Below are 11844 nucleotides of genomic sequence, written 5' to 3'. Positions count from 1 at the left end.
CAGACAAACATCAATTGCAATCAAAGGAATTACACATAATATCTCTTGACTGCGTCAGAATTGATAGCCATGTCGATGCATCTTCCCTCGACATCTGTCAGACATAAGGCGCCGTTGGATAACACTCTGGTCACAATAAACGGCCCTTGCCAATTCGGGGCGAACTTGCCCTTTGCTTCGGCCTGATGTGGCAAGATTCGTTTCAGCACCTGCTGTCCTACTTCAAATTTCCTGGGACGCACCTTCTTATTATATGCTCTTGCCATCCTCTTTTGATACAACTGGCCATGACATACTGCTGCCAATCTCTTTTCATCAATCAAGCTCAACTGCTCCAATCGGGCTTTGACCCATTCATCATCATCAATCCCAGCCTCAGCGATAATCCGGAGGGACGGAATTTCTACTTCTGCCGGTATCACTGCTTCAGTTCTGTATACCAACAAATAAGGAGTTGCACCTACTGAAGTGCGAACAGTAGTGCGATATCCCAACAATGCAAATGGCAACTTTTCGTGCCATTGCCTGGACCCTTCTACCATCTTCCTTAATATCTTTTTTATGTTCTTGTTGGTTGCCTCAACCGCGCCATTTGCCTTGGGACGATATGGGGTGGATTTACGGTGTGTAATCTTGAACTGTTGACATACTTCTTTCATCAAACTGCTGTTAAGATTAGCGCCATTGTCCGTGATGATCACTTTGGGGATCCCAAATCTACAGATGATATGGGAATGAACGAAATCCACCACTACCTTCTTGGTTACCGACTTGAAAGTTTTAGTCTCAACCCACTTGGTGAAATAATCGATGGTGACCAGAATGAACCTATGACCGTTGGAAGCTGCCGGCTCAATCAGTCCAATGACATCCATGCCACATGCAACAAATGGCCATGGTGCTGACATTATATGCAATTCTGTTGGCGGAGAATGAATCAAATCTCCGTGTATCTGACACTGATGGCATTTTCGCACGAAATTGATACAATCACGCTCCATAGTGAGCCAATAATACCCTACTCGAAGAATCTTCTTCGCCAATACATATCCTCTCATATGTGGCCCATAAACTCCCGCATGTACCTCTATCATCACTCTCGTGGCTTGACCAGCATCTATACATCTCAGCAATCCCAAATCTGGTGTTCTTTTGTATAACACTCCTCCACTGAGGAAAAATCCATTTGCCAATCTCCGAATGGCTCTCTTTTGATCTCCGGTGGCCTGCTCTGGGTACATCCCCATCCTGAGGTATTCTTGATATCATAAAACCATGGCTCGCCATCCATTTCTTCCTCTATCATGTTGCAATAAGCATGCTGACATGGCCGTCCTCGTCACATAGACGATGTCGAACTCCGTGAGTAATATTTGCCATTTCGCTAACCTCCCTGTGGGCATAGGCTTCTGGAAAATATACTTCAGTGGATCCAAGCGTGAAATCAGATAAGTAGTATATGATGACAGATAATGTTTAAACTTCTATGCCACCTAAGTTAGGGCGCAACACGTCTTCTCAAGTTGAGTGTACTTAACCTCATAGACCGTAAACTTCTTACTGAGATAATAGATGGCTTGCTCCTTCCTTCATGTGATATCATGTTGCCCCAGTACGCAACCAAATGAATTCTCCAATACCATTAGATAGAGAATCAACGGTCTTCCTGGTTCAGGTGGGACCAACACAGGTGGGTTTGATAGATACCCATTGATTTGGTCGAAGGCTTCCTGACATTCTGTCATCCATTCTACTGCAGCATCTTTCTTCAGTAGCCGAAAAATATGTTCACAAGTCGCTGTGAGTTGAGCGATGAACCTGCTGATATAATTCAACCTTCCCAACAGAATCATTACTTCTGTTTTGTTCTTCGGCGGTGGCAATTCCTGGATGGATTTGATTTTTGACGGGTCCAACTCAATGCCTCGCCGACTTACGATGAATCCCAACAACTTTCCAGATGGAACACAAAATGCACATTTGGCCGGGTTGAGCTTAATGTCGTACCTTCGAAGTCTTTGGAAAAACTTCCTTAGGTCTGCCACGTGGTCTTCCTGACGCTTAGATTTTATGATCACATCATCTACGTACACCTCAATCTCTTTGTGTATCATGTCATGAAACACTATAGTCATTGCTCTCATGTACGTTGCCCCAGCATTCTTCAAGCCAAAAGGCATTACCCGGTAGCAATAAGTCCCCCACGGCGTAATGAATGCCGTCTTTTCCGCATCTTCTTCATCCATCAGAATCTGATGATACCCAACATAGCAATCTACAAAAGACTCGATCTCACGTCCGACACAATTATCGATCAAGATATGGATGTTGGGTAATGGAAAGTTGTCCTTGGGGCTTGCCCTGTTCAAATTGCGGTAATCGACACACACTCTGATCTTCCCATCTTTCTTCGGCACTAGCACCACATTAGCCAACCAATCAGGATATCGAGTGACCCGAATAACCTTTGCCTGCAACTGCTTGGTTACTTCTTCTTTAATCTTCACACTCATATCTGTCTTGAACTTCCTCAATTTCTGCTTGACGGGAGGGCACGCCGGGTCAGTGGGCAATTTGTGAACCACTAGATCGGTGCTTAAGCCTGGCATGTCATCGTACGACCATGCAAAAACATCTTTGAATTCAATGAGTGCTTTGATTAGTTCCTCCCTGATGTTCGGCTCACTAAATGCTAACGAGTGGCAGACATTTATTTTGTCTTTATGAATATCATCCTATCTAATAACAAGCGAGATCATTGCCTTCGGGTCCGACTGTCTTCTATCTTCGGCTTCACGTGTCCCTTTCTCGTGCAATTGTTAAATATGAACATATTTTACCCTATACAGCACGTTAACATTAATGATATTAAAGTTGCTTGTTTTTATTTTGTTTTATTTTTATTTTGTTTCTTCTTTTAGCTTGGTTACAGGTGAGCCATGGAAAAGCTGATGTGTCTGGCGAACATAAGAAGACTTACAGGTTTAGAGCATACAGGATGGGTTATTGGAGAGGCTGGCTGTTGGTCCATGCTCAAGGGTGGCATGGTGGTGAATGTTTCTGGCCCCGTTGGCCTATATTTTGAGGTTTGTGATAATTAAATGGCATATTAACCTATATTTAGGTGTTCACATGTAACCGCTCAACCCACTAGTGATACTGTTCGTTTTGGGCCTAGGCTCGCACAACTTTAAAATGCGTCACTAGCATTTAGAGCTGTCTACTTACCTAACATCTCTCCCGCGTGTTTTGTCGTGGGATTCGCCTAGGGTGTCACATCACATATCTACATACTTGTGACTGTATGTTTCATTCACAGAGTAACGACGCATCAGCGGACTTATTGGTTGATAGTATATCCATACAACCATTTAGTCAAGAAGAATGGAAATCACACCAAGATCAAAGCATCGACAAGGTTAGCGTTTTCCAATTTTTGATTCAATTTTAGATTTACTTTTGATGTAATATAACTCAAAGGAACGAATCAACAAGTACGAAAGAGCAATGTAATATTTCAAGCATCTGATCTCCAAGGTCAGCTGTTAGAAAACGCTACAATTTTCATTAATCAGAAGTTGTCAACATTTCCTATTGGCAACGCAATGTGCCCTCACATCCTTAATCTTCCAGATTACCAAGACTGGCATAACTCCAGGTTCAAATTGACCGTTTTCGAGAACGAAATGAAATGGCACATCAATGAACCAACCCCTGACAATGAAGATTATTCTATAGCAGATGTCATGCTTAAATTTGCAAAGAAAAACAACATAGTAGTTCGAGGACACAACATTATCTGGGAAAATCCGAGATGGTTGCCATCATGGATTCTAAACCTTTCCCGAACAGAGTTATCCGCGGCCATAGATAAAAGATTTAACTCTATCATGAAGAGGTAAAAGGGCCAGTTTATTCATTGGGACGTTGATAATGAAAATATGCACTATTGTTTCTTGGACACTAAGCTTGGGAAGAAAAATGTGACAGCTTCATTTTACCAAAAGGCTCACCAGATTGATGACAAACCTCTGCTTTTCTTGAATGAGTTTGGTACTATTGAACAACACAAAGATCGGTATGCAACCCCAGCTAGGTACTTATTAAAGATTAGAGAATTGAGGTCAAATGGCTACAATGGTCCTCTTGGAATTGGGCTCCAGGGTCATTTTGATACTCCAATTTTGCCGTATATCAGAAGTGCTATTGATGTTCTTGCTTCAGCCAATTTGCCAATTTGGATCACAGAATTTGATGTTTCTACGAGACCTAACCAGGTGAAAAGATCTATATGCTTTTTGCATCTCTTTTGCCAATATTTTTAACTGTGCTATTGCAAATTAAGTGCAAATCAAATATGATCTTCTGTCACTTCTCGGTCGATCAAAATTGGTACCTTCTGGCAAGTCTTCTTGACCCTTCGCCTCATTACTATCTTTCGGAAAAAAGCCAAATATATCCTGTACTATTAGAAAAAGTTTAAATATACCACTCCTTAAACTTTGAGTCCATATATATCCTTATCATTATACTATTGATTTAAATATACCATTTTTTCATTAAGTTTGTCCAAAGTGGACATTCAATCTTACGTGGTAACATTTGATGATGTGGATGCTACATGGCTTGCCACCTTAGTGTCCCTAACCCATTTTACTTTTTTCCACCACTAAAATTTTCTTCCCCTCCACCACTATTGCCACCATTACTACTACCATAAAAAATATTGTATTTCAAATTTTAGTCTTATATATATGGATTAGGGGTGCTGAAGTGGCATGAGATGTGACATTTACCTCATCAAATATTAGTGTCACATAAGATTAGGTATTCACTTTGGACCAACTTAATAGAAGAAGTGTATATTTAAACCAATAGTATCACTGCAGGAATATATTTGAACTCAAAGTATTACGAAGGTGTTATTTAAACATTTTCTCATAGTAGAGGGATATATTAGGCACTTTGCCCTACTATGTTCCTCCTGTGACATCATCTCATGAGACTTTAGATTTCTGTTAAAGTAAATGGCAGTTCAATTATTCTTAGAATCTCTTTGGAGCTTTGATTGTAGACATTTTTTAATGAAAACTAAAGTTGCTAAATCTGTTGATCATGTTTCCATTTTTTTTTTTTTTTGTTTACATAGGATGTGTACTTGGATCAAATAATAAGGGAGCTCCATGCTCACCCTGCTGTGAATGGAATCATGATATATTATAAAATGTGTTTGACTGACAACTCATTCAAAAACTTACCTACTGGGAATATTATTGATACGTTCCTGTGGGAATTGAGTCACAGGGGCTTTCAAGGTAGAACTGATTCTAATAGTTACTTCAAGACGTCACTATATCATGGAGAATATGAAGTGAAGGTCAGTCATCCCGCTACTGCCACGGCCCAAACCTTTAAATTCCAGTCCACAAGTAATACCCACAAGGCAGTACTCAAATTCAAAATTTTGCAGGACAAAGGAACAAAAAAATCGAACAAGGGAAGAAGATATATGGATAGCAATAAATAATTAACTGTGCTGTGTTTATAATATTGCGTTTAGAGTTGATTTAGGTTTATTTTTTTGCAGGAAGGAAGAAATATTATTGATCTTTGTATTAGTTTTAGAAATGCTTATCCTCAGCTTTAATGTTTAGATTTTGCGAAAACCTGGGAATGTTTTTTTTTCCTTTTTACGGAACATTTTGGTTTGATTTTCAGAAATCAATATATGTTTTTACTCCACACTAGTATTTTTAATCAATATATGCTTTTACACTAGTATTGATTTTCAGGATAATATTGTAATCCTGCTAAACTATATAAATTAAAAATAAATCATATGAATAACTATTGGCAAAGACTCAAATATCATAGCCCCATATATAATTGGTGAAACAAACTAACTAAGATCTAAAGTTTTTTTAAAAAATAAATTAAATAGGGTATTAATTAAAAGGTGTTATGAAATAAAAGCAATTTAGTAAAATATGAACAAGAAATAAAAGCAATTTAGTAAAATATGAACAAGAAATAGAGATAGAGAGAAGGAAGAGATTTTCTTCTTCAATTGTGTGTATTTTCCTATCTATTACAAGGCATTTATATAGGCATGAAAAGTGAAGAAAATATGTCATGGAATATGTCATTGAACATAGAAAATATGTCATTGAATATGTCATTAACCATTTGAGAGAAAGATCATGGAGGAAGAGTAGACATCCACCATATTTTGATTTTTATCATAACACTCCCCCTTGGATGTCCATAAATAATGTGTCTCGTTAAAACTTTATTAGAAATAAATCCTATGGGAAAAAAATCCTAATGAAGGAAAAAGAGTACACATATTTAGAAATACGCATTTTGGTTGCCTCGTTAAAAACCTTGCAAGGAAAACCCAATGGGACAAAACCTTGTAAGGGAAAAAGAGTACAACGCGTATTAACTCCCCCTGATGAGATCATCAGTTCACATCGTTGAGCCTTCGTATCCCAATCTTGAACACTAGTTTCTTGAAGGTTGATGCCGGTAGATATTTGGTGAACAAATCATCCATATTATCACTTGAACGGATCCGTTGTACATTAATATCACCATTCTTTTGAAGATCATGTGTGAACAATAATTTAGGTGAAATGTGTTTTGTCCTAACTCCTTTATGAATCCTCCCTTTAATTGAGCTATGCATGTTTGTATTTTCTTCATACAAAACTTTGGGTAGTTTATCACACTTCAAACCACATTTGTCTCGAATAAGATGTATAGTAGACCTCAACCATACACATTCTCGACTTGCTTCATAAATAGCAATTATCTCAGCATGATTAAAAGAAGTAGCCACGATTGATTGCTTAGTCGATCGCCAAGATATGACAGTGCCACACATGTAAACACATAACATATTTGAGATCAAGCCTTGTGTGTGTCAGATAAATACCCCACATCGACATAACCAATAAGATCGGTATTGCAATCATTGCCATAAAATAAGCCCACACCGGTAATCCCCCTTAGATAACGCAATATGTGCTTGATTTCATTCCAATTTCTCCTTGAGCGGAGCTATATCTTGCTAAGACATTAACTGAAAAAGTTATGTCATGCCGTGTAGTGTTAGCAAGATATATTAGCGCACCAATTGCATTAAGATATGGTACTTTAGGACCAAGAAACTCTTCATTATTTTCATGAGGTCAGAGTGGATCTTTATTTATATCGAGTAATCTCACAACCATCGGGGTACTTAATGGATGTGTTTTATCCACATAGAAGCTCTTTAAAATCTTTTTAGTGTATGTTGATTGAAGGACAAAAATTCCATCTTTCATATATTCAATTTGAAGACCAAGACAAAATTTTGTCTTTCCAAGATCTTTCATTTCAAATTCTTTAAACAGTCTACTGCTTTAGGAAGCTCTCCGGGAGTTCTAATGATATTTGAATCATCAACATACATGGCGATTATAACAAATTCAAATCTATATCCTTTTATAAGGACACAAGGACAAATTGAATTATTCTTATACCCTTCTTTCAACAAGTATTCTCTCGGGCGATTATACCACATGGGCCCTGATTGTTTCAATCCGTATAAGGATTTTTGAAGCTTTATTTAATAAATTTCTTGGAAACCTTAATATGCTCCAAGACAATTTAAATCTTTCAATGATATCCACTATACGCATATCAAGTTTTTCATATATTGCCAGATTAAAACCTGAAGTGACTATATCCACTATAAGAGAACATGTCTTCATATAATCAATGTGAGGATATTTACTAATTTTCTTGTGCCTCAAGTTGTCTTTATGTCTATTGACTTGAACCTTTCGCACAAGAACACATTTATACCTCAATTGACTTTATACTTTCAGGTGTTGGACTATCCGTCCAACTTCACATTTTTCAAGTGAAGTCAATTTCATTGCGTATTTTTTATTTGGCCAATCTTTTATCCGTCCAAATTTCATGACAAATTTGATCTCAAGATCCTCGTCAATATTAATCATATTGAGCGCTACATTATATTAACAATATCGTCGACAGTCATTTTATGTCGGTTCCATTATTACCCAATAAAGATATAACTTATTGAGATCTCTTTATTTCATTATTTTCAGGTACCTAAGCCTCTCCCATGAGGTCTTATGAAGTGTTATGTCGTGGTGCTCTTCTAGGGCACTTGCCTCCTTATTATGACCATTTTGAATATTTGCCCCTCTCCTTCTTCAAGGAGTTTTATCTTTGGAACCGATTTGTCTGTTACACTTCATGCGTGCCATAGACTCTGTCCCTCATGGACTATATTCTATTTGGAGCATTAGTAGCTGAAATATGACATTTAGCTTTGGGTCAGCAAATGCGTCTGGCAATAATTTGTAAATGAATTATCACTTGAACTTCAAGTATATATTTTCTTGTATGAGGATCTATATGTATTCATAATAATTCATTTCACGTATCACTTTCTTAGCTGCCCATTTTCTCCCCCTAATGTTGGGATCACCAACACATTTCCCAACTATCTTTGGGAACTCATCTTTGTGCATTTTAGTGACATAATTAAATCATATAGCACATCCATATTTCTATATAGAAATTATTTGGTTCCTGATCCTGAACCGATTGTGATAGAGAGAAATTTTTATAACTTGGCTAGATGCGTACAAGTGCTACTGTATATTAAATAATAAATCTCATACCAAATTTTGTTTTTGGAAGTTTTGTTATCATAACCAATGATTTAGCTATAATTTGAGGCATACAATTTCTGCTAAACCAACTTGGATTTAAACCAGTATTATTAAGATAAATCATCATAATTTATATTCTGGATTGTGCTCTAATAATTTGAGCAAACAATCTTGCAAAAACCAAACTGCAAGTTGATAACAAATGCACATGTGACCGTAAAATAGATGCATCTATTAAAATCATATAATAGTAAACGGTCCATATGGCAGGTGACTGGGCCCATATATATATATATATATATATATATATATATATCACCTTTTATTCCTTCCAGAAATCAAAGGATTCAATCCCAACCTTTAACTGGTATATCATGAGAATAAGCAGCACAAGAGAATTCTTGAAGAATCATTTATTCTTCAATATATGTCAATGTAATTCTTAATTAATTTTTCGCATCATAATTGAACCGATATGGTCAACCGGTCATGCCACTTAATATTTATTTTAGTAAATCTCTAGTTTACTTGTGGCATATGATTCCAACATCATGCTTATATTTGTGCAATACAAATAGAAAGAAGATCGGGTAACCTTTCATATTTACCCGGTATGATTATAGAAATATGAAGATATTCAATCTTCCTTTCATTTATAGTCTCAATATGCCAATCACTTTGACTTATATATTTGAAACTCAAAAAGTTTCTTTTGAGACTTTACAATATCAATGTCATGAATAAGTTTATTCATCCGGGTAGTAACAAATTAGTTTTTCCGGAGTTCTTAATAATTTTTGTACTACAAGATCTTTTATCATACCATTCATATGGTAAATGTCTCCTTCACGAAGAAAATTATATCATAATAAATTGTCATGGTCAAAATCATCATAAGCAAAATCATTTCTTGATTTAATTTTGCCTTTAATAACTTTTATAAGGCATGGCAAAATAATATTTGGCATATCACATGTACGCGACCAATGACATATTCATGTAACCACACAATAATATTTATTCTCTTTATTTTACTCAAACCTCCCTTAGAGATGAGTTGTGTGGTATTCATATAATCATGAATTGCATGTCTTTATTCATTGCTTTTATCACATATTGCCACATTCAACTTTAGGAATGGGTTTGCATTCTCAATGCTTATCATAAGTCACATTCTCTTCAAGGAATGTATCATAATCAGCGACGTGCTTTATTATTTTCATACCAATTTGATGGTAAGCATTGCCTTCACATTTTGAAGGACTATTTTGAGAACCCTTATTGTTCTCCTTTTATAATCATAGTGATGATTATTATTATTTTGATATTTGGAACGCCCACGTTCATTGTTCAACCAATTGTCTTCATTGAAACTTATTATGCATTGTTATCACATTCACTTCAAGAATGAAACAAATCAAGTGGGACAATTTTCATGCCTTTTCATGAAAAATATATTATTTTTCTTTAGTCATCATTATATCATCAATATGGTACATTGGGACTCAAACCCAATGTCTTACCAATATAAAGGCATGTTAGGCCATAATAAATTGGGACTCAAACCCAACTCTTACCATTATGGAGCATCAGGACTTGATCCCCATGTCTTACCCTCAATCGATGGCATAATAGGCTAAACAATATTGAGATTGATTCTCAAGCCTTAATTTCAATCACATGCCAAGAAAGTTATACACAACTAATTTGCAACTTAGCAAATTAAATCTGCTTTCTTAAATAAGTGTACAAATCTCAAATTAGTGTAAATCTTTATTAATTATTTGTGGCATCTATATGAAATACAACCGTTTGTAGTCAGAATATTTCTTCTAAATTCTATAAGAGTTTAAAAGGATCATAAAATCATTGTCATAATATTTATTGAGTCTCTCTCAAAAATATTGTTGTTTTCGGGGTATACCCTACCTATTGGATTTGATTTAACGCCATGACTTTCCTTCACTCAATTCAACCAAGTAATTAGTGAATAAATTTATCAAAAGTACACCTAACACATATATAGTACTAATACATAAATTCAGCATTTATATTACCTGAAAAGTGACATTATAGGTAATAACTTACCAGTTGTAGCTTGTGCATCATTCATATAAAATACTTAAAAATGGTAAGTCAGTAGCAAACATCAAGTAGGTCATGGATACTCAAAAATACCTCTTCTAGTAATCATACTAATCATTGTTTGCTTTCAAATGATACGACCATAAATTATGAAGTATACTTTCAAATAGCTGGTTTGTTTTCCAAATATCAAAGAAGTACTAATTAATCAACCTAGATAAAGATGTGAAGTATTTCTTGTTTTCTTCAAGATGATTTATACTTTTAATCAGTATGACCAATTTTATTTTATTTTTTATTCCTTTTTTTGTACTATATGCAAGTGTAAAAATCCAAAAGGAAAAAAAAATATTCATCCAAGTAAAAGAAAATATTTAAAGCGGCAGGACAGATTGAAGATAGTTAACACACAAATATGCATAGGACAATTTATATAAAATATCCTTGGTTACCATGACATGTATCATATCAACAATTAACTGCTACTATGATTTTCACATATAGAACTTCGAAAATTTTATTTCATTCATGTGATATAAAAGATGTAATATTAATATGTGCTTATGCAATACAGGTGTAGTACGAAGTTGTGTGCATATGAGATTTTAAAGGAATGACAAGTATAAGATAATCATACCTTCTTACATTTCATTACTTACCATATGTAGTTTCTCTTTACATTTAACCATGTGATGATATGTATGGCTTCTAATTGTAATCTTTCCGGATGTAGAATTTTTTATGTAGATATATATATACAATTAATTAGAGACTCGTGCTGATAACGTGTTATGAAATAAAAGCAATTTAGTAAAACACGAACAAGAAATAGAGATAGAGAGAAGGAAGAGATTTTCTTCTTCAATTGTGTGTATTTTTCTATCTATTACAAGGCCTTTATATAGGCATGAAAAGTGAAAAAAATATGTCATGGAATATGTTATTGAACATAGAAAATATGTCATTGAATATGTCATTAACCATTTGAGAGAAAGATCATGGAGGAAGAGTAGACATCCACCATATTTTGATTTTTATCATAACATATATAACAATGTAGACGGAA

General features: G+C 35.4%; 2 protein-coding genes across 2 annotated transcripts; both read left to right on the top strand.

Moving 5' to 3' along the window:
* Nucleotides 1-2939: 2939 nt before the first annotated feature.
* On the top strand, nucleotides 2940-3902 carry LOC142181822 (endo-1,4-beta-xylanase 5-like). The gene is made up of 3 exons (XM_075255376.1): nucleotides 2940-3086; nucleotides 3320-3418; nucleotides 3576-3902. The coding sequence occupies exons 1-3, from the start codon at nucleotides 2940-2942 to the stop codon at nucleotides 3900-3902; spliced, it is 573 nt and encodes a 190-aa protein (XP_075111477.1).
* Nucleotides 3903-3941: 39 nt separating this feature from the next.
* On the top strand, nucleotides 3942-5647 carry LOC142181821 (endo-1,4-beta-xylanase 5-like). Its single transcript, XM_075255375.1, has 3 exons — nucleotides 3942-4277; nucleotides 5150-5377; nucleotides 5588-5647. The coding sequence occupies exons 1-3, from the start codon at nucleotides 3942-3944 to the stop codon at nucleotides 5645-5647; spliced, it is 624 nt and encodes a 207-aa protein (XP_075111476.1).
* The last annotated feature ends 6197 nt before the right edge of the window (nucleotides 5648-11844 follow it).

The sequence above is a fragment of the Nicotiana tabacum genome, chromosome 6, assembly GCF_000715075.1.
Source record: "Nicotiana tabacum cultivar K326 chromosome 6, ASM71507v2, whole genome shotgun sequence".
NCBI lineage: Eukaryota > Viridiplantae > Streptophyta > Magnoliopsida > Solanales > Solanaceae > Nicotiana > Nicotiana tabacum.
The sequence above is the reverse complement of the archived record's forward strand: the minus strand, read 5'-3'. Positions and strand labels throughout refer to the sequence as shown.